Source organism: Oryctolagus cuniculus, chromosome 2 (genome assembly GCF_051225735.1).
Source record: "Oryctolagus cuniculus isolate XC-2025 breed Fujian yellow rabbit chromosome 2, ASM5122573v1, whole genome shotgun sequence".
Taxonomy (NCBI): Eukaryota; Metazoa; Chordata; class Mammalia; order Lagomorpha; family Leporidae; genus Oryctolagus; species Oryctolagus cuniculus.
The window spans coordinates 90,854,358-90,880,521 of NC_142868.1; the positions used below are offsets into that span (position 1 = coordinate 90,854,358).

Here is a 26,164-nt window from a genome sequence, read left to right on the forward strand (position 1 = left end):
GTACTGCCTGGGGGTGGGCGCTGCCTCCGGGCCCCGGGGTGGGGGGTGGATGGTACAGGGTGTGTTTCTGAGGATCTCTGCCAAGGTCCGCCACTTAAAGCCTGGGACCTGGCAAAGGCGGCGTCCCAGCCCAGAGAAAGTATTGCTCATCCCAGAGCCACTTCGGGGCCAGAGTGAAGTAACTGGAAAAGTGGACGCAGGCAGAGAAGGGAGCAGGATGCCCAGACCGCAGCGGCTGCCCGCTGGGCTCGGGCCACTCCTTTGGCTGGGGCTGCTGCTGCTGGGCCCCGGGCCTGTCCCCAGCGTCGAGGCGAGGAGGTCCAGGGCCTCGATGCCCTGTCCCGCAACCTGCGAGCCGACGCGCTGCCCGCCACTGCCCACCTGCTCTGCGGGGATCACTCCCGTGCTCGACCGCTGCCGCTGCTGCCGCGTCTGCGCCGCGGCTGAGGGCGAAGCGTGCGGCGGGCTGTGGGGCCGGCCGTGCGCCCTGGGGCTGCAGTGCCGCGCCGAGCGTGTCGGCGGCGCCTGGCAGGGCACCTGCGGCTGTCCGGCGGTGGGGGCGGCCGTGTGCGGCAGCGACGGGCGCACCTACCCGAGCCTGTGTGCGCTCCGTGCCGAGAACCGCGCCGCGCGCCTCCGGGGCGCACTGCCGGCGGTGCCCGTGCAGAAGGGGAGCTGCGGGGACCCAGGTGCGCCGGGGACGCTGATGGAGTGGAAGTCACCTTATTCGCGGAGGGGGTGGGGGTGTTCTCTCTGCTCAGTTCTTGCCTCCTTAATTAAAGGTGGAGGAGACGACGGAGAGAAAGGAGAGGGGAAGGGGAGCCGGGGAGGGAGAAGGGAGACCCCAAGCAGTGGAGCGTTTCTTCCCAGGGACCGGAAGCGCAGGCCGGCTCCGGAGCAAGTACAACTTCATCGCTGCGGTGGTGGAGAAGGTGGCGCCGGCTGTGGTTCACTTGCAGCTGTTCCGCAGGTAAAGGCGGTGGGAGGAAGACCCACAGCCCCAGCCGACTGTTTTCTGGTGCCTCCGGGGCCCTCGCCACGCCTCGCTTAACCCCAAAAATCACTTTGCAGAAACTGAGGCTCGGGGTGATTTAGCAAGAGAGCAGAGGCACAGCACAGGCAAGGACTTTGGCTTTCAAAGCTGAGCCGCTCCTGTACACTTAGGGGGCTGGGATGTCTTTCTCCCTCACCTTCCATCGGCAACATTTAAGGCCCGATGTAAGAGCTGATAGGCATTGTGTGTGTGTGTGTTGAGGGGGGGGGGGGGTCTCGCCCAACCCCCTCTTCTATCTGCAAGGAAATCCAGTCCCCAGAGAGAAGGATTACTTTGTTCTAAATACAAGGCCAGGGGGTAGCCAGAACTTTCATTGCTTTTCCCTGATGCTGCGGGGCCAGGCCCACGTTTGTCTGTGGTATCCGGAATGCGATCATCAGCGTAAGCCCATGGGGCGCTTCCCTGAGCAGCCTGGAAGAAGAGATTAGTGTCCTATAGAAAGGGAGAGTTGATGGCCAGGGCACTCTGGGCCTGGCTCATTTGTACATGGAGGGAATGAAAACACAGATGGGGAAAAGTAAAATGTCCCAAGAAACTGTGATGTGTGTGTGTTTAATAAATGTGACTTTCTGACTCACAGCCTGGGAGCGGCTGCCCTGGTTTCACTGCCCTGTGCTTACCTGGTTGTCCTGTGGAGACAGGTCACCTCTGAGCAGCAAGGACATTCCCGCGTCCAGTGGCTCCGGGTTCATAGTGTCGGAGGACGGACTCATTGTCACCAACGCTCACGTGCTCACTAACCAGCAGCGCATCCAGGTGGAGCTCCAGAGTGGGGTCCAGTATGAAGCCACTGTCAAGGACATTGACCACAAATTGGATCTTGCCCTGATTAAGATCGAGCCAAATGTGAGTATTTGAGGTTGAAGAGTTAAGAGTGTGTATATCTGAAGATTTTTCATCTATGTGCCGATGTTTTCTTTCTCACTCTATGGCTATGCCACAGCTTTCTTAGCTAGCATGAAAGGACTTCAAAAAGTTGGTGGGAAAATGGAATGAAAGGTAAGTTGATTTTGGTGTCAAACATTTTGAAATCCATGCATAGTTTTTTTTCATAATGTGCATTTTCCACGAACTTTTTGAGGAGTCAAAACTTTCTGATGATTTTTTCCCCTGGATTCTGTTTTTTGCTCTCTCCTGAGTTTAACAATTTCAATGAACCCCTCAATAGTCAACAACCCCTCCCCACCCCATCTTTTTTTTTTTTTTTCTCCTGTAATTCCTTCTTCAACAGATGCTGCTTCTGGGAAAATTATTTCTGTGTTTGTCTCAGTGTACCAGATATTATTGCTATGAACTCAGAGCTGCTAAGGGATATTTTGAAGTCCTGGCTGCACAAAGTATGGTCTGCACTCCAGAACGTCGATTGACCTGCAGACGATATGCAGACAGCTTTATAAAAAGGCAGATTTTCAGAATGCACCCAGCTCTCCTGACTTGGAATCTGCATTTTAATAAGATCCCAGGGTGATCTGTGTGCACATTTATTTGAGAAGCTTCCTCCCAGGAGCTCTCCTTTCCATTTGTGGCTTTTTCACCTTGTAAGTTTTGAACTGGAATAGTGCTACATAATTGCTAAGGTCAATTTATCTTTTTCAGTTCCTTCCCAGGTGCTTTATTGATACTAACTTCTATAAGGCAGTACTTTTAGATCTTAGAGGTGCCCCTGATCATCAAGGAGTGAGGGCTTGCAGAAAGTAGTGTGGGGCAATCGTTGAACTTGCATGAGTGGGTGCATCTTAGATGATGAAGGCTAAAATGATAGTGGTGGGGTCACATGTGTGTTATGCACAAATACCAGTCATTTCTGTCCTGATGTATTCTTTGAGTCTTGATGTAATCTTTGCCTGTCTGTCCTCCTGGCCCTTCCTTGCTTGTGTGCAGACTGACCTTCCTGTACTGCTGCTAGGAAGATCATCTGACCTTCGGGCTGGAGAGTTTGTGGTGGCCTTGGGCAGCCCGTTTTCTCTGCAGGACACAGTGACTGCGGGAATTGTCAGCACGACACAGCGAGGGGGCAAAGAGCTAGGGCTGAAGGATTCGGACATGGACTATATCCAGACCGATGCCATCATTAACGTGAGTCATGAGGAGGTCCTTCTTCAGCCCGTAAGATCCTGGCAGTGCAGTGAGAAAAGCAGCAAAATTCGAGAGCAGCCTCTTTTCCCTATGGCTTCTTTGTGTGTGGGGGGATGTCCAGAGTTCAGTTAGATCACCGGGAGAAGAATGCAATGCCCTGTTCTTAGAGACTAAGCTGTTGGATGTGTTGATCAGGGGTCAGGATGCTGAGTGGTCTCTGAGGCTGTGTCCTAGAAGTCACAGTTGATGTTGACAGTGGTGGTCCTCACCTGTCCCTACGCTGACTGCAGTACCGGTCGTGATAGGGTACACATTTGCCTGCCCTGGGGGAAACAGGAGTTTATAGAGTGGATTGCTTATGGTAACCCTCTTTGGGAAGTATGTGTAAATGATAAGGAGAAATGTATTCAACTGGCCTTACTGATGCTTTTTCCAAATTCTGTCTCTAGCACGGGAATTCTGGTGGGCCTCTGGTGAACTTGGTAAGTGGCCACTTTCCCTGCTGCTTCATGTTTCTTCCTAATTTTCAAAGACTTTTTCCGAATGCTGTGATGCTGATGTATGTGCCGCTCTTGCGTGGAGGGTTGTGGGGTGGTGCTTTGCTACCCTTGGATCTTGAGAAGGACGTCAGGAGATAGTCAAGGTCTGTGATGGGTGGTCTCGTCCCAGCGACAGCACCAGGGTTCTGGCTCTGGCTTGCTTCAAATTTTTCTCCTTCAACACATTTTCTGTTTTCTTTGGAGAGTTACCCAAAGCCCTGGATATTAAACCCAGATTAATGCCAAATTTCCAACTGTGCTGTGTCATGTATATCCTTAAAAAGTCTCTGTGAATAACTGCTTGTCATCTAAAAATGCCGATTCCATCACGAGCCTGGTCTTCATCTTGACCCGCTTAGAGGGAGGAAGGGCCGCAGCCAGAACTCATTGCTGTCATGTATTTTGTTCTTCAGTTTTTGTCTGTAGTGGAAAGGCCATGGATTCTAGTTGTGCAAATGTAAGGGAGTGCAGTGATCTTTGATTCCCAGCCTGGGATTGTGTTTCCCAGGCCCTTTTGAGCTGATTGTTTTGGCTCTTCTTTAAATATTACATTTTTTCTTTACTATTTATTCATTATTTATTTGAAAGGCAGAGAGACAGAGAGAGATCTCCCATCCCCAAATGTCCCCAATAGCTGGGGCTGGGCCAAGTTGAAGCCAGGAGCTGGGAACTCCATCCAGGTCTTCCATGCAGGTGGTGAGGACCCAAGTTAGCTATCATCTGCTGCCTCCCAGGGTTACATTAACAGGAAACTGGAGTTGGACTCAATATGGGATGTGGTGTCTCAAGCAGTGACTTTTTTTTTTTTTAAGATTTATTTATTTGAAAGAGTTACAGAGAGAGAGAGAGAGAGAGAGAGAAGGGAGAGAGAGAGGTTTTCCATCTCTTGGTTCACTCCCCAGATGGCCACAATGGCCAGGTCTAGGCCAGGCTGAAGCCAGGAGCCAGGGGCATTTCCTAGGTCTCCATGTGGGTAGCAGGGGGCCCAAGCACTTGGGCTGTCCTCTGCTGCTTTTCCCAGGCTACTAGCAGGGAGCCAGATTGGAAGAGGAATAGCAGAGACAGGAAACTGTGCCCACATGGGATGCCAGCATTGCAACCAGCAGCTTTGTCTGCTGTATCACAACACTGTGCTCTCAAGCGGTGACATTACTGCTGCACCCAGTGCTCACCCTGCATTTGCTTTTAAGAAGATGCATTGTATGTGAAATGAATGCTTTTAACTCATAACACTGTATGTAACTTTTTGTACCTGCTTTTTTATTAAAAAAAATACAATGAGTTAATGAGAACAAGTATGAAATACAGAATTTCAGGTTGCTCTTCTGAATTATAATCCGTATTTGAATATGATGAGAAATCTCTTTTCTGTCTTTTGCATTGTCAAAGGCTAACAGATGATGAAGTACATTACCAGGAAAGTATTTTCTACTTTGTATTTTTATCTTATGCGACCTTAGTTGCCTAAAGTCAATTTTCCCAATTTCTTCTGAATGGCTTCCTTGAAGTGTTGCTACAACTCCAACAAATTTTTGCCTTTTTCCCATGCTTATTTTTAGTCTCATTAAAGTAATAAAAAGGCAAATACTCCTTGTGTTTTTATTTATATCAAAGCACAAGCTATGACTCCATTTTAAAGTCAGTGTAACTTACAGAGGGAAAAAACATGAGCTCAATATAAAAAACCAACATTCTCAGCTGCCTTGACCCTTTGACCTTGAAAGAAAAGGTAGCTTTGCCCCTGGGCAGCTCCACTCTGCTATCCTACCACATTACGTGCCCTGGAAAGTAATAGCCATTGCTGTCTAAAAATTCCCTCTAGGGCCGGCGCTGCGGCTCACTAGGCTAATCCTCCGCCTTGTGGCGCCGGCACACCAGGTTCTAGTCCTGGTTGGGGCGCCGGATTCTGTCCTGGTTGCCCCTCTTCCAGGCCAGCTCTCTGCTGTGGCCTGGGAGTGCAGTGGAAGATGGCCCAGGTACTTGGGCCCTGCACCCCATGGGAGACCAGGATAAGTACCTGTCTCCTGCCATCGGATCAGCGCGGTGCACCGGCTGCAGCGCGCCAGCCGCGGCGGCCATTGGAGGGTGAACCAACGGCAAAGGAAGACCTTTCTCTCTGTCTCTCTCTCTCACTGTCCACTCTGCCTGTCAAAAAAAAAAAAAAAAAAAATCCCTCTAGTTCCTGTGTGATGAGCGGCACCCCTACCTCTGCTTGCTGTGGTTTGCACTGCTCAGTTTGCAAAACCCTGATTGAAAGAGGTCTCCTCCCTTGCCAGGACGGGGATGTGATCGGCATAAACACGCTGAAGGTGACCGCAGGCATCTCCTTTGCAATCCCCTCAGATCGCATCCGACAGTTCTTGGCCGACTACCACGAGCGCCAGTTGAAAGGTAGAGGCTGTTGGGATTGTCGCAGTGCCCTCGTGTGTTTCATTCTTTGGAGATAACCGCTTGAACGCTGTTTAGGCCTGGGCTACTCAGATTACAGAATGTGGGCTTGGTGGCAAAGCTGAGCTTGAATTGTACCCGGAAGTACTTGGATCAAACCGGGTGAGGGGATGAGCGCGTGGGCCGGAGGTGGGGAGCTGGGTGGGAGAAGCGTGGGTGCTCGTGACGAGGGTTCTCTGAGCCATGCATTTCACCGTGGACAGATAGCAAAGAGGGTACCTGGGTCGCTGTCTCTGCAGTTCTGTCAGAGGGAGGGAAGTTTCGTGGATCGTAAGGCATTATCATTTCCTTTTCCAGGAAAGTCTCTTTTACAGAAGAAATACTTGGGTCTGAGGATGCTGCCCCTCACTATGAAGTAAGTATGAGTGCGAACATGTGTGTGTGTGTGTGTTTTAAAAGATTTATTTATTTATTTATTTGAAAGAGTTACACAGAGAGGAGAGAGAGAGGTCTTCCATCAGTTGGTTCACTCCCCAATTGGCTGCAATGGTCGGAACTGTGCTGATCCAAAGCCAGGAGCCAGGAGCTTCTTCTGGGTCTCCCATGTGGGTTCAGGGGTCCAAGGACTTAGGCCATCTTCCACTGCTTTCCCAGGCCACAGCAGAGAGCTAGATCGGAAGTGGAACAGCCGGGTCTTGAACCCGCGCCCATAAGGGATGCCGGCACTGCAGGCCAGGGTGTTAACTCACTGGGCCACAGTGCTATCCCCCCCCCCCCTTTTTTTAACAGGCAAAAGTCATAGCTGGACAGTGTTCAGGAAAAGTGAAAGTTTTGGGCTACAGTAGGCACTGTGGTGGCCAGAGGCCCAATTTTCACAGGGTCTGTATCTGCCTCGGCCTGCACATGTGTCTCTCACTGTGGCTGCATTAAATGATGTCAGGTGGTTCTAGGCTTTGGACAGAGGATTGGACCTCCCCCCCTGGGGACGGTGTCTGTGAGTGGCCTGAGGCCATGCCGCTAGTGCCTGGAGCCTTGAGCGTAAAAGACGAAGCACCTGTTCAGAGCTGCAGGCTTTTGCCAGGGCTCGGGGCTCAAGACACTGCTTCCTAACCTTTCCACTTTTCACAGCCTTCTTCAGGAAATGAAACGGCAAGATCCAGATTTCCCTGATGTGAGTTCTGGGGTTCTAGTATACGAAGTGATTCAAGGAACAGCTGCTGAGAGGTGAGAGGCGTGCTCAGCTTCCTTTGTTCCTTCTAGATCTGTGCAGTGGTAAATGTGGGTGGGATCTAGACGAGCTCTGTCCACGGTGGTGGCTACTACCTATATGTGTGTTTAACATTTGGAATGGATTTAATCAGTTAAAAAAAAAAAACCAGAAGCACTGTACATTTATTTTTATTTGATAGGCAGAGGGACAGACGGAGAGAGGGACAGATGTACAAAGAGACAGAGAGAACTCCCTTCCTCTAGTTAACTTCCCAAATGCCTGCAGTGGCTGGGTCAGGCCTGGCTGAAGCTGGGAGCTGGAAACTTAATCCAGGTCTCTCACAAGGGTGGCAGGGACCTATGTACCTGAGCCATCATCTGCTGTCTCCCAGGATGTGCATTAGCAGGGGCCTGGAATCAGGAGTGGAACTGCTCCTCAAACCCTCTCTGATATGAGATATGGGGGGGAGTCCCAACTGATGCCTTAACTACTAGACCAAATGGCTGCTCCAGTGTAAAATATTCCCTCACTAAACGTACCTTTTCTATTTTGGAAGGATTGCGTTTCACTATGGAAGATGCTGTTGTTTCATATTGAGCGTGCATATTGTTGAGTGGATTTCAAAGATTGATATGAACAAGTCTAAAATGCTTATTAATAATTAAAAATATGAAGTATGTTATAGTGATAATATCTTAGATATAGTTAAGTAAGATACATTATCAATGTAATCTGAGAGAGAGATCCATCCGCCAGTTCAATCCCAAATGGCTGCAACAGCCAGGGCTGGGGCAGGCTGAAATCAGGAACCTGGAACTCCATCCAGGTCTCCCACATGGGTGGCAGGGGCCCAACTTCTTGAGCCATCCTCTGCTGCCTTCTCAGGCACATTAGCAGGGAGCTGGATTTAAAGTGGAGCAGCTGAGACTTGAACTCATATCCATATGGCATGCAGCTGTCACAGGTGGCAGCTTAACTCTGCACCACAATGCTGACTCCAAAGTTTATTCAAATATATAATTATTTAAATAATTGATGATTAATAATTTTTCAGAATGGGAGGAATCCTAGGTGCTCTCACTTTTAGTATATGTTTTAGGCATTTTCATACCCTTTTTTCCTGTAAAGTGAAAGGTAGAACAGCCCTCAAAGAAGGTTCTCCAGCTGATTTTGCTGTTTCTTTTAGGAATTTATTTAGCTGAAAGTCAGAATTACAGAGATAGAGAGGGAGAGACAGAGATCTTCCATTTGCTGATTCACTCGCCATGGCCAGGCCTGGGCCAGGATGAAGCCAGGAACCTGGAACTTCTTTTGGGTCTTCCACATGTTTGCGATGCTTTCCCAGGCACATTAGCAGAGAGCTGGATCAGAAGTGGAGCAGCTGGGACTCGAACTGGTGCCCAAATGGGATGCTGGTGCTGCAGGCTGTGGCTTAAGCCATTGCACCTCAGTGCCATCCCAACTCTGCCTTTCAAATAAATAAATAAATCTTAAAAAAGTACTATTTAGCACAGCTGTTAGGATGCAAGTTATTAAAGTGGGCTTATCATAGACTTTTCCAGACTTTCCTGGCTCCTGGCCTGCTCTGCCAACCCCCTCATTATTTTAATTTCTTATTCGTGGCTAGGGTTTTATTCCTTTGAGTTCCGTAAGTCCTTGCTATTGAAAATGTGGTCTGTTATCTAGTAGCTTTGGCATCAACTGAAGCCTTTTTCAGAAAAGCAGAGTCTCGGGCCCCACCTTCGAGCCACTGAATCAGAATCTACTGTTTTAACAAGACCCACAGGTGATTCATATTCACCTTCAAATGCAACATTACATGGACGTCACGGACACATGTGAATCTGGCTTTCTGGCATTTATCCTTAATGATAATGATAACAGCTGGCACTGATGAAGCATTTACTCTTTGTCAGGCACCATTTCTTTTTTTAAAGATTTATTTATTTATTTGAAAGGCAGAGTTACAGAGAGGCAGAGGCAGAGAGAGAGAGCTTCCATCCATCAATTAAGTCCTCAGATGGTTGCAATGGCCAGAGCTGGGCCAATCCGAAGCCAGGAGCCAGGAGCTTCTTCTTCCAGTTCTCCCACATGGGTGCAAGGGCCCAAGGACTTGGGCCATCTTCTGCTGCTTTCCCAGATGCATTAGCAGAGAGCTGGATGGGAAGCAGAGCAGTGTAGACTCAAACCGGCACTCTGAAATGGGATGCTGGTGGCTTAAGTGGCCCTGCCACAATGCTGTCCCCAATCTCCATATATATATATTAAAGATTTTATTTATCTATTTGAGAGGTAGAGTTAAGAGAGGGAGAGGGAGAGGTTTTCCATCCACTGGTTCACTCCCAAGATGGCTGCAATGAGTGGAGCTGGGTCTGAAGCCAGGAGCCAGAAGCTTCTTCCAGGTCTCCCATGGGTGTGCAGGGGCCCAAGCGCTTGGGCCATTACTGCTTTCCCAGGCCATAGCAGAGAGCTGGATCAGAAGAGGAGCAGCCAGGACACAAACTGGTGCCCATATGGGATGCTGGCACTTCAGGTGGAGGCTTAGCCCACTACACCACAGCACTGGCCCCTAAACTCCATTTATCTTGATAATCCTTCACACTATCATTCTTCCTTGAACTTCTCATTTCTCTTAACTGGTGTCTCCTGAAGCTATTTAAGTGAATGGTTTTCTTCCAGCCTATTTTCGCCTGTAGATGAAGCAGCAGCATAGCTATGTATTTATTGCAGTTTTGTATTTGAACTGGTTTTTGTTTATAGAATATATTTTCTATGTGAAGCAAAGATGATGGAGACTGAGTATAACCCCAACTATGGGGCAAAGGAGCTTAGAATCAGAGCTTTAAGTGTTTTAGACTTGGAGGGTTGACCAGAAGCAGAACTTCTGCAGTGCCGCTCAGTGTGCACTCCAGTTCCACAAGCTGTGGGAGGAATTGGGCTTTTCACTGCTGCTGCTGGCGAGTCTGGGGGTGCGCTTGAGGTTCACAGGAGCCAGAGATGAACAGCCAGTGAAAGCCATACCTCCGTTCAGAGCCAAATGCAGCATATGTGGGAGGAGTACACTTCTTACATGAGATTCTGATAGGATGTCATTCTTACAAACGTTAAGAGGGTGGCTGTCCTTCAGGGTTCTCCCAGAATATTTAAAACACTAGTTCTAGTTTCCTGGTTTGTGTATGTTCAGCGCCAACAAAGTAGAAATACCTTAAGAAAGGAGATGTTGGATTTTAGATAGGGATAAATATGCTCTTCCTATATTTTCATGGTCTTTTTATTTCTGTATTTATTTTCCCTTCTCTCCCAGCTCTGGGTTAAGAGACCACGATGTGATTGTCAGCATAAACGGGCAACCTGTTACTACCACCACTGATGTCATCGAGGCTGTTAAGGACAATGATTCCCTTTCTGTCATTGTTCATCGAGGACGTGAAACCTTGTTGCTGATGGTCACACCTGAAATAATCAATTAAGTTTCTTGCTTTAAAGAGAGCTTATCTCACAAAACCAAAGTTATATTATCTGGTTTGTATTGAAGATGTGCCAAAGATGGCAAAAGATTTTAAAATCTTTTGTATAAAGAAAAATGGATGCTTTCACCACATACATGTCCAGAGATCATTAGCCTGGGGGTGCGGGTGCTGAGAAGCCTTATTAAGCCAAGTGGAAGAAGGATGTGGTGCCAGGAAGTCTGGGGAGCTGATAAAATTTTATTCAAAGAAAAGAAATAACTAAAAAAAAAAAAAAAGCACAGTTGCTAATTTAACCTTGACAGAGGGATACTTCAATGTTTTTAATTTTCTCTATAGGCACAAACTAGATGCAACACGTGGATACACAAATACATCTATCTACCAAATATTTAAAAAAAAACATTCACCTGAATCTGGGTTGCCCAGTTTTAAATAATACTCAGACTCAATCAGTTCTTCAGGTTGGCTGGGGTTTGTGGCTGGCACAGAATGGGCATCATTTAGAAATCAAATTGAAATAGACAATTATAGGTTATCACAGAGGAGTATTACTGATGATTCTCAAATTGTCACTGTAGCAGTGGAAACAACTTTGGTCTCCAACAGCTTTTCTGACCGTGGGAAAGACTCCTATCTCATAGCTTCTAGAATAATTTACAGACTTTGAGCTTTTAACCCCAACTTTTCTTCCTGACAACATTAATGATTTAAAGTCTTGGAGCTACCAGTTTATTTCTCTTAAAACAACTTTTGATGGCATTTATGAATACCCTTAGGGAGATTTAAAGATGCATGTGGGATGAGGCAGGACTTTTGACTTAAAGTAGTATTTTATTTTGGGAGCGATTTTAATTTTAGTTTCTGTTGTTTCTCAGACTACCCTTAAAAATGTTTTTTTTTTTTTTTTGGGAGGTCTAGTCTCTTCATGACACACAATAAGAAAAAGTGCCATCTTAGGGGAGGGCATTGTGGTATAGTGGTTAAATCACCACTTCTATGGCCCAAGTCCTTGGGCCCCTGTACCTTCATGGGAGACCTGGAAGAAGCTCCTGGCTTCGGATCAGCGCACCTCCGGCTGTAGTGGCCAATTGGGGAGTGAACCATCAGATGGAAGACCTCTCTCTCCCTCTCTCTGCCTCTCCTCTCTCTGTAACTCCGACTTTCAAATAAATAAATAAATCACCACTGTGATGCTGGCATTCCACACAGGAGTGCCAGTTCCAGTGCTAGCTGCTCAGTGTTTGAACCAGCTTCCTGCTAATGCATCTGAGAAGAGAGTGGATGATGGCTTAACGTGCTTGGGCCCCTGCCACCCATGTGGGAGACCTGGGTGGTATTCCTGGCTTCCTTCTGTGGCCTGGTTGAGTCTGGGTTGTTGCAGCCATTTGAGGAGTGAACCAGTGGATGATGGAAGATTTGTCTCTCTCTCTCTCTCACTCTGCTTCTCAAATGAATAAATAAATCTTTAACAAAATACTGCCTCAGGGTATAGAGATTATGAGTCAAGTCTACCAGTAATTACTGTTTTAAATAAGATTAAGACCCATGTAGGACTGAACTTTCAAGACAGAACAAAATAATTTAATTTTTTTACACAAGTGCCACCTAGATGGTAGATGATAAAGCAGAAACTTTTAGGAAAGCTGCTTACAAAATGATAGAACACATCCAGGGAAAGTACTTCAACTGTGATTCTCGGTCTTGAAACCAATTATGATGACAGTAAGTTTTGGGTAGTTATACCTTGGTTGTTTCTAGAACTTGGAAGTTATTCCAAATAGCAGGCTCTTTCTGGGCCTTGGCCGCAAATTCCATCTCGTATTTTAACAGTCCTTTTCAACTTAGATTGCAAAGCATGGGCAGCAAGTTTTTGAAAACCAAGTATAATTTGGAACATTTCCTTTTATTCCTAGTGATTTGGGAGTGCAACAGCTTGACTGTATCTCTTTGATTGCTGTAGTTTACTGTGACAACTCTTAACATCATGCTTATTCTGACAGAACATGTTCAGTTTCTCTTTGCCCCCATAAATCACATCCTAATTCTACCCTGGTATTCCTGTCTTTTAAGGAGAAGTGAGTTTACCTTTGCCAGGGCATGATGCGTCTCACTTTATCTTACCCAGCTGTGGAGAATGGTGTTACAGTTATTTGTATGATGTTAACAGCTTACAAGACAGGTGCCATAAGCTGGTAAATAATTTTTAGATGGGACAACTTTGCTAGGAGGAATAGTTCATCTCACATATGCATGACACTGTTGGCTTTGAAAACGTGGCTGGAAGGAGGAAACTTCTGTATGCATGGACTGCCTCTGGAACACAATGGTGAGAATGGGGTTATGGCTTGTTTCATATGCCTAGGTACCAGCAAAACAAATGTATTTTTTTTTTTGAGTTTCACTCTCTCTACTACAATATTCACATAAACTCCCAGGTTGGCGAAATTTATTCTGCAACTTAAATTCAGAATTTCAGTGTGTATTAAAATCCACAGCCGTTTCTTCTTCTGCTGAAGATTTTCATTGGCTACACTTGAAATCTCAGGGTCACAAAAGGCACGTGGAAAAAACCATTCATTTTGCTCATCCTGTAGGGTCCTCTTGCTCCAAAGGACTGAAGATAAAGCCATCTATAGAGACAAAGAGGAGGGAAACCCTTTTGTCGCTTATAAGTTGGTCATTAGGCTTTCTATTTCGAACATGAGGAAAAGTACACATTTGACTTCCATAACACTGTTTGTATGTTACTTCTGGGCTTGCACAAGGTGAAATTTGGGTTGAAAATCCAAAGTCAAAGAAGCCTTCTTCACCAAACCTATTCCTCCACCAAAGGGAGAGTAATGTTCAGGTCTGCTGTCAAAACAGAGTTCTGAGCCTGCAGAGATGAATTCAGGTGCCAGCATTCCCCTGCCTCTGGGCTGTACCAGCAGCTCTTCTTAGTAAATAGTGCACCAGTTGCTGCCATCACTTGGCATCAGTCCTCCAGTGATAAGCAAAATAAGGTCGACAAACCACCAAATCCCAAGTCCTCCGAGCGTCAACAGCTTCCCTACTGCTGTGCCGGTGTGTCCCAGACAGAAACGATCCACTCCAAAACAGCCCAGGAAGAAGGAGTACAGCAGGGTGGTTATGAAGTAGTGTCCGGTGTACCTGGACGAAGGGAATCAAAGGGGGCATGTTTCAACACGGAAAAAGTAAAGCGTGTCAAGATGAATGAGTTTAATGCATGTGACGAGATGTTGCAGCAGTCCCTCTGTGGCCTCTCAGCTGCCACTGTGTGTTCTTTTAGGAGGTTGTCAGGCAGCAGTAGCCACAGAGGAGACACGGGAGAATCTCAGAAAGAACAAGAGGTTATTCTACTTGTAGGTCTTAGAGGCAGGAGGCATGGCCCACCATGCAGGGTCACACGGGAGAGAGAACACGGTGCTCAGAAGACAGGAACAAGGGGAAGCCTTAGATTACTGCCTTTGCTGGGGTTTCTGTAGGCAAGGCAAGGAAGGGCCAGGCAACGGTTTGGGACTGGCTACGAGAATAATTTCCACAGGCTCTGAAAGGAAGGCGGCCCCAGAGCTGGCACCTGGCCCTGGGGTGAATAGGCAGAAGTGCTGTCTCCTGGGGTGCACAGGCCTGGCTCTGGATTAGGCTACATATCAAAGACATGCTCCAGGCAGGGCCTGTGCTGTCTCAAGGGTGGACTCAGGAAAGGAAGTCTTTCTCCAACCAGAAAACTTTTTGAGTGTCAAATATTGTAATAGACACATACACACTTTTTTTTTTTTTTTTTTTTTTTTTTTTTAACACTGGCCCCATTCCCCACAACTGATAAAACAAATCTCTGGTTAGTCTAGATTCTTAAAAGAGTAAGTATTTGCTGAGATAGAGAGGACTACTAGGAACAAATTGACTTTTACAGAGTTGGATTGGATGAGAAATCAGGCACACTTGCCTTATAGGCATGCTGGTGGGAGAGCAGTCTGGGCTCCTGTCCTGTACTGCAGGCTCTGAGACCCAGCTGGCTCCCTCTGAGTATTCTTTTTTTTTTTTTTTTTTTTTTTTTTGACAGGCAGAGTGGACAGTGAGAGAGAGAGACAGAGAGAAAGATCTTCCTTTTCTGTTGGTTCACCCTCTAATGGCTGCTGCGGCTGGCGCACTGTGCTGAACTGAAGCCAGAAGCCAGGTGCTTCTCCTTGTCTCCCATACGGGTGCAGGGCCCAAGAACTTGGGCCATCCTCCTCTGCACTCCCGGGCCACAGCAGAGAGCTGGACAGGAAGAGGAGCGACCGGGACAGAATCGGTGCTCCAACCAGGGCTAGAACCTGGGGTGCAGGCGGAGGATTAGCCTAGTGAGCCATGGCGCCGGCCTTCTGAGTATTCCTTAAATGAATGTCTGATCTCCAGACACCTTTCCTCCTGTTTTGGAGGCAGCTAAAAGTGAGGGCTTCTTCATAAGGCTTCTTTCCTTACAGTGTTAGCTACAGTTGCTCTACTATCACCCCTCAATATGGTCTTAGGGAAACCCTACATTAGTTGATGCTATAAGAAAATTCTGTGTCTTCAAACAGAATTTACAGAATGACCTGAATCCTTTAAGATAATTTGATTCTCAGGCCGAGGAGCCCACCTTTTATAAAACCTTTATTTCTCAAATGCTAAGGCAATTTTCATAGAACTTAATATCTACGAGAGGGGAGCAACTGGTTCGACCTGTTCATTTTATAGATAAGAGAACAGACTAAGTACTCAGGGTACTTGCCAGTCAGTGAAAGAGACATCTAGAACTCACAACTTCTGGTCTCCTATCCGTGTCTTCTCTACTATAAACACATGGCTATGTAGATACTTGATGCACAGTAATCATATGACTTCTTTAAATTTAAAAGAAAATGCACATAAAAAGATCATAAGGAAGTGGCTTACGTTCACTTAAGTACCAACTACCCTATTCAAGGTTGCACTTACTTTATACATGGTTTATTCTCTCGTAGGAAGGTTCTAGGACTAGCACACTCAATTCCATCGAGGGCTCGGCACTGGACCGCGGTGTGTTCCACATCACTGTAGGCCTGACCACCAAACTGTGGAATAATAGCCAAAACCAAAATAAAAGCTAAAATCATCAAAGCAAGGAACACAAAAACGTATCTTTGTATCACTAATAAAAGCTGCCTCAGGACTGCAGTTACTCGTACAAGGCTGGGGTAAAGCTTTGCTTGAAAGTATGGAATTGGGTGACATGCTTCAGATGATTTCAGATTAGTTCATCTGAAATGCACATTCTTAAACCCATTTTTCTTCCCCTTCATGACTGGATTCTTCAACACAATACAGGTTAAGCACCCTGAATCTGAACTCCAAAAATTTTCCAAAATCCAAAACTTTCTGAACACTCCAGTGTCACAAATGTAAAGTTCCATACCTGACCTCATGGGACGACGATGTAGTCTAAACACAGATGCACTGGAAATATTGTATAAAAATGACCTTCAGGCTATGTGTATAAGGTCAATATGAGAAATACAAAATCCAAAACCCGAAACACTTTTGGATACAAGCATTTTAAATATGGAATAATCAACCTATAATATGAAAAATATTAATTTTACTAAATGCCACTTGTAAGAGATGACATAATGTTTTAATTATCTAATATTTATGGGAAAAAGAGGATGTGACTGAGCACCTGGGAGTGGGTATTTCAAAAGTCAATGTGTTAACACTGAAGTCTGTTTTATATCCATTATAAATGAACAAGATTAGGACATAATACAGAATTATCATCTGATACAGGATTTTATTTATTTTTAAATATTTTATTTATTTGAAATGCAGAGTGAGAGAGAGAGAGAGACTGAGAGAGAGAGAGAGACAATCTACTGGTTCACTCCCTAAATGCCCATAATAGCCAGGGTTGGGTAAGGCCAAAGCTGGGAGCCAGGAACTCCACCTGTGTCTCCCATGTGGGTGGCAGGAACACAAGCACCTGGACCAAATCTTTACAAAGTGACAACGGGCCTTCCCTCATCTCCCAGGTTACACAAGGGATTTGTAAGGCCCTAGGAATAACCCGGCCCTTCACTCTACATGAAGACCTCAGTCTTCCGGTAAGGTAGAGAGAGCCAACCAGACTCTATGGAAAACATCACAAGTATAGAAATGTGTGCTTGGTAAGGAAGGTTAGAAAGGAAAGAGTGTTCTTGGTAATGAAGGTTAGAAGGAAAGAGTTTTTTTTAATAAGGAAAGGACATGGTTTGTAAGAATGACTTTATCCTGATGGCTAGTTTACTCTAGACTGGAATGGAAATGATGGAATGTTTCAAGTAAGTTGAAGAGGGTGTGTGGAAGTCACAAAAGGTTATGAAAGAGAAAATATTGGACATGCTACTCCGAGAGGTATCTGTGCCATGTTACAGGAAGAATGTTGTCTCTGGGTCAATCAGACTGGACAGGTACAAACCCAAATTTGTACTTTTCCTGGACAAAGCCGAGCATCTCCAGGGCCAGGCCAAGCAGGGCTAGGATTTCTGACCTGACATCTGGTCATGGAAATCCTGGCTATTTCCTCTCCTTGGCCTAATAACTTCTGTAATCTTGTGGCTTCTCTTTGGACCTTGTGTTTTTAATGCCCTTGTTTGTTTTGTCTCTAACAGAATAAAAGCTGTCGAACTCCAAATGGTCGTCAGACAAGGCTTCCAGCCCATTCCACTGGATGATCTGAGCAGCCCTCTGGACTGAGCAGGACAGTCTTTTGTCGCTCCCCGTCTTCGTGGAGGAACGACTCAGGACCCTGCGTTGTTCTTTCGTCTGCTCGGCCCTCCCCGGGTTTGCTGCTGGTTCTTCCCGGGTTGGCTACCGTCCTTTCCACCTCCGTGGAAGGGCGGTTCCCCCTGGCCACTTTCCCCACTTCCGCGGGGGAGCGGCACACCGCCGGCCGGCTCTCTCGGGGGCTGCACAGGTGTTCCTGCAGATAGATGTTCCTGGTGCATGTTATCTCTCTCCTCCTTTATAGTCCTCTTCCACCAATCCCAACTCTGCTACCCACACGCCGAGTACGCTGCTCTCCTCCAATCAGCTCCTACAGTTTATTGGTTGAACTGGAGGCAGCTGTGTAAAAGCTATTTCCTCCTCTCCCAGCGCCATATTGTGGGAGAGCAGATGCATAGAATAAGTCTTAATTCCAGTAACTTAGTCTAGTCCAAGTTGCTCCCAGTTGCTCCCCACAGTCTTTCCAAGGCCACTGTTGCACACCATAAGACAGATAGCAAGAGGAAATACCCAAATCCCCCTCGACGCCCACATGCCAGCTTTGAAGAAGTTACAGAAAACGGAACTCCATCCATAATCCCAAAGAAGAATTTTGGGTATTACCTCTTGAGGGGGGAATGTTAGGTAGGAAGTCAGTTATGAGCTTATGTGTGTGTGACATAAAGGCCTAAAGAGAAGACATTTATGTCCAACATATGCATCTGCATCTCAAAGTCATCCTGACAATGTTTCAGGGGCAGCCTGGTATTCGCGTCCTGCCCTGCCCTCTTCTACCTGATAACCTGCCAGGTGGAGGTCCCCGCCCCTTCTGCCTGACAAATCTTCCACAATCTCCCAGATGCAGCCCAGTATCTGCACTTCAAACACCCTGCTCTGGATCCCCATTCTCCAGGAAGTCTTGCTCACCCTTCCTCTAAACTCAGGATGGTGCCAGCTAGGCTTCCTCCTGTCTGATACCTTCAGGGGAAAACTCAGAAGTTTTTCTATTTACATCCAAAAAGCCCTTTGTTCCAAGCGGAGCAGAGGTGGGGAAGCAAGACCCATCTCCTTAAAAACCCCCGGCCTCAACCAGACTGCGCGCTCAACCCTCTGCCTCTCTGCTGAGCTGCCCGCCTGATCTGGCCAGGTGTAATCTCTCCACTCAACCATGTAAACCCCCCCTCCCCCCCCCAGTCCGAGCAACTGCACTCTCTCCCAGGTCCTGCCTGGAGAGGTTCCCATCTGTTCTTACGGATGTCCCTTCCCTAATAAACTTTGCTACTTCTACTTTCCACTAAAAAAAAACAAAAACAAAAAAAAACCAAAAAAACACACACACACACAAAAAAAAACTACACACAAAAAAACAAAAAACAAGTACCTGGACCATCACCTGCTGCCTCCCAGGTGCATTAGCAGGAAGATGGATCAGGAGCAGAGCAGCTGGAACTTGGATTGGCACTTTTGATATGGTATGTGGGCCAAATGGTAGATGTTAAAATTTTTTTATTATTATTTTTAAAGATTTATTTATTTGAAAGAGTTACCAAGAGAAAGGGAGAAACACATATTAGAGAGAGATCTTCCATCCACTGGCTTATTCCCTAGATGGTCACAGTGGTCAGTGCTGTGCCAGGCTGAAGTCCAGAGCCAGGAGCTTCATTCACATCTCTCACGTGGGTGGCAGGGGCCCAAGCACTTGGGCCATCTTTCACTGCTTTCTCAGGCCATTAGCAGGGAGCTGGATTGGAAGTGGAGCAGCCTGGACCCCAACCAGTGCCCAAATGGGATGCTGGCTGGCATTGCAGGCAGTGGCTTTACCCACTAATGCCAAGTGGCAGCTTTAAGCGGCTGCACTACAATGTCTTCCCCAGGATTTTAATAAGCAAATAATGAACATGTGATTGTCTGAGCTTCTGTTTTTGTTGGCTTCTTCCCCAACGGGATGAGTCTGGGAAATAAGAATGCTTCCTGTACCTCTTCCAGAACTCAGGTGCCTGACACTCTTAGTCCTTTAGGAGTTCTGGGTCATGTGAGAGTTTGAGCCTCTGGATAGGATAAACTCAGTTTTTAATTAAAATGGGCAAAAGTAAGTGATCTCTATACAATGCAAAGTGATTCTATACAAGGCAAATCAAACTTTTATTAATGATTATCAATAGACAAAAATTTCATTGTATTTAAAATATTTCTTCACGTACAATTTTAGAAAGACTCGCTTTTTTGATCTTGATATTGTCAGGTTTATTTCTGTGTCAGATTTAGTATACAAAATGTTCTCGCCTAATTCTCTCATTACCTGGCTGAATCATGGCTTGTGTCATGCAGCATAATGTAATGGTGAGTCCATGGTGGGGTCTGGAAATACCCGGACTTCACTGGTTTTGTAGAGCCTGATTAGGATTAGGGATGTTACTCATGGGCATGAATGGCTTCTTTTCATTCCAAGAGGCCATTTTAACCAAAGGATTCCCCTGGATATGTTAACCTCCTACAAAGACATAGGCTGATAGACTATTTCTAAGTACACTGTGGGGCCTGCTCGCCTGGTGAAAAGAAAGGCCATGGATGGAAGAGCTCTGCCCCAAATGCACATGTAACAAAATGCATTGCAGTGTTAGAAACTGCACAGCTGCCTTCTTGTTCTTTCAGGAGAGTGCACACTTTGGAAGGATTCCAAGGTAACATTTTAGCTTCGCATCTGTCAATCTCAATGGCCAAAGAACCAAAGACAGTTTGGTTTTTGCTCCCAGGTGGTTCTGGCATAGGGAATGCTCTTTCCCGAGAAAACCAAATGTCTTGCTCAGCCACTGACCCTGGCTGTGCAGGAAATTTACAGTAACAGTCACTCTGCTGGGATCTTACAAAAAAGTAATTTTACATTGTGGTTTCCTGCACCAGCAGTTAGCCAGTACTCCTCTTTACAAGAGCTTGCTGACACCACCAATCAGAAACTCACCTTGAGACAACCGTAACCAAGCTCCTGGGACGCAGTTGCATTTCCAATATGGTCCACTGGGTCTTCACATTCTATAAATTCATCGGGTCTGCAAATAGCCAGTAAGATCACATCAGCGTCATCTCTGCAAATTGCTGCTTACAGGGACATAATCCAAACAGGCAAGAGACTTCTTCACCAGGTTTTCTGGGACCCATTGCATTCTGTGGACCCTTTTACAAACCAAGGGGCTGCGCCAGTTAACTGCAATACAGCAGGTGAAACTGACAGCCACACCAAAAGGATGCTTTTGTTGGGCAGGGGAGGTAGCCATGTCTCGTCCTGTTTCTGTATGGATTTTACCTCTGCCATAGCTTCATCTTTTCCCTAAGCCAACACCGCAAGACTATGGGGGGTGCATTTAAGCCAAAGGAGCCTTAGTTCTTTTTGTACTTTCCAAATGCTCTCTTCTTATTTGATAAAATAGACATGTTAAAAAAAAAAAAGGCTCAGTTTCTGCAAAGGTAAGGATATTAAAAAAAAGCTTCGCCGGCAGGGACAAATCATTCACCCTACCTGTGCCCTACTCGGGTCCGGCGGAAGGTGCACCCTCGCACCCCTCTTCCAGAAGCCTTGCCTCCCGAGGGGGCCTCCCTCGGGACCCCCAAGGCTCCTCCGCCGGCACACAAGGTGTTTCGTCGCCTGGGAGAGAGAGGAGCCCGAGACCTGTCACGGCATTTACCACCAGCTGCCTCCCCCTGACCTGACCCCGACAGCCCGACCTCCACCTCCGACCGCCTCGCCCACCGCGTGGCTTACAGGTAGGAGCACAGGATGACTGGAGACTGGGGGTCGCCATATTCCCAGCTCGGAGCAGCGGCGGGGCTCTCCGGGCGCCCGGCGCCCGCAGCGGACATGAGCTCCGACTCGGCGGTAGCATTGTGCGAGTGGCTCCGAGAGACACAATGCAGCAGCAGGAGATTCCCTAGCAGCAAAGCAGCCTGGCCGCACAGAAGCAGGTAGCTCACCGGGCAGCCACGCAGCACCATCTTCCTGGACCCAGGGCGCCGGGAGACCCGGCCTCACCACACACCCCAGGCCGGCTCCACCAAACCCAGCCCTGCCTGTCAGCGCTCTGCGTCGCCGCGCTCCTCGCTGCCAGGCAGCCAATGCGCGCGCACCTCGACGTCCCGCCCATCCAGCCAACCAACCAGAGAGACCTGAGAGGGGCGGGGCGGGGCGGGGCTGCGCTTCGCTACGCCGCTCCCCCAATTCCTCTTCTGGGTTTCACGCTCCACCTCCTTTTGCCCCCGCGAGCTTACCCCAATCGGCTCCTTCGACCCCGAAAGTAGGCGGGGCTAGGAGCGGAGGGGGCGTGGCTGATGGTGACTGACTGGGCGGGGCAGGTGGAGGCGAGAGGGAGCTGCGGGTTCCGAAATCCTGTTCTCCCGCCGGGCGCTGGCTTTTTCCCGACGTCAGCGCAGCGGGCGTGATGTCGGGCGCGAGCTTGGACCGAGGGCCGAGTTGCGTCAGTGCCGCGCGCGTGCTCGTCCCCGGGCGCGCGCGTCCCGGCCAGCCCTGGGGCCCCCGGGAGGGTTGGAAAATGATGGGAGAGGCGGAGGCGACCGAGTGCTGAGCGGGGACCTGCCGACTCCGCCGCGATGCGGTCGGGCGCCCAGTCGCCGTGCGGGACCCTCCGCGTCCAGTGGTTGCTGCTGTTCGGCCTGGTGGGCCCGGTGCTCGGTGCGGCGCGGCCAGGTGGGTGTCTGCCTCCCCCCGCCACAGCCCGGGGTCCCTGGGCTCGCGGGTTTCCTAGCGCTGGACGCCCGGAGCTCGCCCGCGGGGCCGGGGCCGGGGCCGGGGCCGGGGTCGGGGCCGGGGTCGGGGCCGGGGTCGGGAGGCGGGGTCGGCCCGGAGGCGCGTGGACAGCGCGGTCGCCTCAGCCGCGCCCGGCTCCGATTGTCCGGAGCGGGGCGGCCGAGCCCTCTGCGCCGCCGCCGCGGCGCAGAGCCCGGTGCCCGGCCGTCTCGGGACGCCTGTGGGGCGGACGCCGGCCCGGGACGCGGGGCTGGTGCTTGGATGAGGCGGGGGACGGAACTTTGGCTCCGGGTTCTCCGAATTTGAGGTTTTTGTTAGCGGAGTCTCTAGGTCCGCGGAGCTAAATTAGTGATGGAATAAAAGTGGGGGGGGGGGCTCCTTGTCCATGGGCCATTTTTTGGAAATTGTAGGAATAAGAGTACTTTTTTTTTTTTTTTTACATCTCTCTAGGCAATCTTTTTATTTATGTTTCTACCGGATTTATTGTCTTAAATTCGGACACGTCGTCTTCTGTTTTAACTCCCAGGGTTATCGTTAAGAATTAAATCATCCGCGTAGAATGAATTTTGAGTTGTGAAACTTGCCCTGAATGTGTAAGAGATTTGAAGATAGCCGGGCGTAGTGGGAATAAGTCACCAACATTCTCGCTTCTTTCTGCAAGCAGGTTCCTTATTTTGCCTTTTGCATTAGTGTTTGCATGGCTGTTGGAGTATTTTCTCTGTTCGCAATGGATATGATGGAGAAGGGAGGTTTTTTACCAAATCTTTTCCTTGAGTGTTGTTAAGGGGTGATGAAGACTGCTGACCTTCCGGAAACTCGATACATTGTTTTCTTACTGCGGGCATAGTCTTTTAAAGTTAGTTTTCCCCAGAGAATTCTGAAGGTCTATAAACATTGAATTTTTTGGGGTGGGAAGTTGCCAGATCTTTTCTGGTTAAGACTACTTTTTCTGTGGTTAGCATTTACCTGTTTTAAATTATTCATCCAAAGTTTTAGGAATCCTTGATTCTGTGTGTCTGGGAACGTTAATCAGACCAAAATTTTCATGTTAATGTATGTGTTAATTATTAACAAATCTGCATGAATATATGGAATAATGGAGTATTGAGTTGGTTATTAACTGGCTTCAACAGGTTGTGGTCAGCCCCTTGAGCCTGGCTCAGTGTTTGGGGAGGGACATGGGGTGGCCCAATGTGTTGAGTGTATCTGAGGGAAGTTGGGGACGGTTTTGTTAGAGAAAATGATTGATTTCAGCTGAGCTGTCTCAGGGTGGGAATGCTGTCTCTGCAGCAGAGTTTTTTAAGAGTAGGGGTGTGTGTGTAAAAGTTGGGCTTCTTGGGAAGTGGAGTCATTGTGACTTCAGGCCGTCTTTGTGAAAGGGTGGGATGGAAGATCCAGCTAGGGTAGGTGGGTATCAGTTGGGGAGAGCCTTGGAGGCAGGATTTGGATTTTATCCTCTAGAATGTTCTTTGGGCAGTGAAGGTTTACTTAATCTCAGTTTTGACCTAACAGAGCAGGGAACACAATAGAGGATACATTGTGGGAAGGAGAGACTGGAAGCTGGGAGACCAATTCAGAGGCTTTGCAGTGAGTGTGCGGTGAGTCAGCTCCAGTTTCCCAAGGGGAATGTTCTCTCAAAATCAGCTGACTGCATTTTTGCAATACAGGATGTTTGAAACATACACTGCAACATTTCCTGTTAATGAAAGAGGAATTTGAGGACTTGATTTGTCATGCAAAGTACCAGATACGTTAGGAATTAAGTGTTTTGATAAGAGTTTTACCAACTGTATCACATTGTGCCAATGAGAAAATGCAGTATCGTTTCCAAACAGCTGACTTACAGTAAACTTTTTTTTTTTAAAAACTGGGGCCATCAAAGGGTAACTTTGTGTCATTGTGAAAAATAACAAAAAAAAAAGTGTTGTGATTTTTCTTTTAAGGCACTCAATATGTACACAGACTTAGACTTTCGTTTTTTTTTTTAAGACTATCATTCTAAGGTTTGAAAGCTTATTTATGGTGAATCACAGTTAAAGGAAGTATATAATAACACCTTGGGTCCACACTAACCTTGTTTTTAGATGCCAGCAAATTCTTTGAATGTAATCTTTGTGTTTGTGGTTTACAGGAGAATGTAGTTTTACATGTAAAGGCAGCTTGTTTTATAAACTAGCAAGTAGGAAACATTTATAATTAAAATATATTCAAATGTAGTTGCTAGGTCCCAAGGCCGTTTTCAAAAAATGCTTTAAAATTTTGGGGCAGGATTGTGGTAGAGTAGGTTAAGCTGCCGCCTGTGGTGCAGGTATCCATATCAGTGTTCAAGTCCCAGTTGCTGCACTTCCAATCCAGCTGCCTGCTGGTGCACTTGCGAAAGTGGCAGAAGATGGCTCAAGTGCTTGGGTTCCTGCCACTCATGTGGGAGACCCAGATGGATTTCCAGGCTTTGGTTTGGCCCAGCCCTAGTGGTGGTGGCAACGTGGGGTGTGAATATCTTGTAATGAATGGAAGATACCTCTCTCTTCTCTCTGTCGTTCTCTGTTACTGTAACTTACTTTCAAAAATAAATCTTTAAAAGAAAGACAAAATTTTGCCTTGACTTTGGATTTGCTCATTGTTAAAAATACTGGTTTATTAAAATCCTCCAGAAGATCCAAGGTCTAAGTAACTTGGAGCTTTTTCTTGGAATATCTACAAGCTCAAACACATGGCAGAGATATTCTTAGGATGTTTCTGTTTTCTCCTTAACACTAGTTCTGTACATACCAGAGCCTTGGAGTGATTCCATCCTTGGAGCCTGTGCTGTGAGATTGCCTCATCAATAAATCCAGTCCTTTTGGTGCCTCAGTAACTAATCCCCCACTACCTTTGCATGGGTCTGACGTGGACCCAGCTATGTGGTTTTCATCAGATCATGTTCCCAAAGTGATCAGATGTGGGGCACTTCTTGAATCACATTGTAACAGGGAGTGCAGGGTGTAGGCAAGAGAGGGCCCCTGAACAGGGACAGGGACAGGGACTCGGAGTCTCTGACTTGATTCATCAGAGCTTGTTTTTCTGAGGAGGTTCCTGGAAGGCTGCTTGCACCATGGTGCTCAGAGGGACCCCTCAGGAAAGCAGCAAGAGAACAGTCTGAGGCAGAGTTTTGAACATTGGCTGTATGAAGACTGCTTGAGCAGGAAGGGCCTTCCCACTCACTCTTCTGCACCCCGAAGACTCCCTTAACTCTTGCTATAAAAGCCCTGCCAAGCTGCCTCTCTGGGAGCGACTTTCTTTAGGGAACTCCACTTCCCCGCTGTCTCCTTTATTTGTCAGAAGTCAATAAAGCTGTCCTCTGAACAAGTCCCACCAGAGGCTGATTATCTGGTGACACCCCAAGCAAACAGGCCCCTCATATCTGCTAACAGCATATTCTGAGAGTTAGGAAGTCTTAGCAATTAATTTGATCAGTTTTAAAATACGCAGTTTTTTATTTTTGTATCTTAACATAAGAGGGCAGTAACGCATATTGTAAGTATTACAAGAAAATGGCATCGGGCTGGTGTAGTGGTGAAGCAGATTAAGTTGCTATCTGCAATGCCCACATCCCATATGAGCACTGATTTGAGTCCCAGCTGTTCCACTTGAATCCAGCTGCTTGCTGATGGCCTGGGAAAGCGGTGGAGGATGGCCCAAGTATTTGGGCTCCTGCCACCCAGATAGGAGACCCGGATGAATCTCCTGGTTCCTGTCTTCAGCCTGGCCCAGCCCTGGCCGTGATGGCCATTTGGGAAGTGAGCCAGCAGATGAAAGATTGCTCTCTCTCTCTCTCCTTCTTTGTCTGTAACTCTTTCAAATAAATAAGTAAATGCAATCACTGCCGAAAAATGTGAGACAAAACCCATTCCTTCACATGGGGAATGTCTCTTTCCCTCTGACATATTTTTT

General features: G+C 47.4%; 3 protein-coding genes across 4 annotated transcripts in view; 2 read left to right on the plus strand and 1 right to left on the minus strand.

The window, feature by feature from the left end:
* The first annotated feature begins 170 nt into the window (after positions 1 to 170).
* HTRA4 (HtrA serine peptidase 4) lies at positions 171 to 13,394 on the plus strand. The gene is made up of 9 exons (XM_002720803.6): positions 171 to 689; positions 871 to 970; positions 1,696 to 1,900; positions 2,936 to 3,130; positions 3,580 to 3,612; positions 5,946 to 6,060; positions 6,415 to 6,472; positions 7,186 to 7,281; positions 10,572 to 13,394. The coding sequence occupies exons 1-9, from the start codon at positions 218 to 220 to the stop codon at positions 10,735 to 10,737; spliced, it is 1,440 nt and encodes a 479-aa protein (XP_002720849.5). The 5' UTR covers positions 171 to 217; the 3' UTR covers positions 10,738 to 13,394.
* TM2D2 (TM2 domain containing 2) lies at positions 12,297 to 21,545 on the minus strand. Of its 2 annotated transcripts, XM_008273958.5 has the most exons (5): positions 21,236 to 21,545; positions 20,993 to 21,118; positions 20,438 to 20,525; positions 15,697 to 15,812; positions 12,297 to 13,887 (listed from the first exon to the last, which is right to left on the minus strand). In XM_008273958.5, the coding sequence occupies exons 1-5, from the start codon at positions 21,463 to 21,465 to the stop codon at positions 13,674 to 13,676; spliced, it is 774 nt and encodes a 257-aa protein (XP_008272180.1). In that variant the 5' UTR covers positions 21,466 to 21,545; the 3' UTR covers positions 12,297 to 13,673. The 2 variants fall into 2 exon arrangements, with proteins under 2 accessions (XP_008272180.1, XP_002720820.1); XM_002720774.6 differs by lacking the exon at positions 20,993 to 21,118.
* Positions 21,546 to 21,790: 245 nt separating this feature from the next.
* The window catches only part of ADAM9 (ADAM metallopeptidase domain 9), a 137,392-nt gene continuing 133,018 nt past the window's right edge, over positions 21,791 to 26,164 (plus strand). Inside the window, exon 1 of the mRNA XM_002720772.5 lies at positions 21,791 to 22,174. Coding sequence (XP_002720818.1) covers positions 22,078 to 22,174 — 97 coding nt within the window. The 5' untranslated portion in view covers positions 21,791 to 22,077. The remainder of the gene's footprint in view (positions 22,175 to 26,164) is intronic.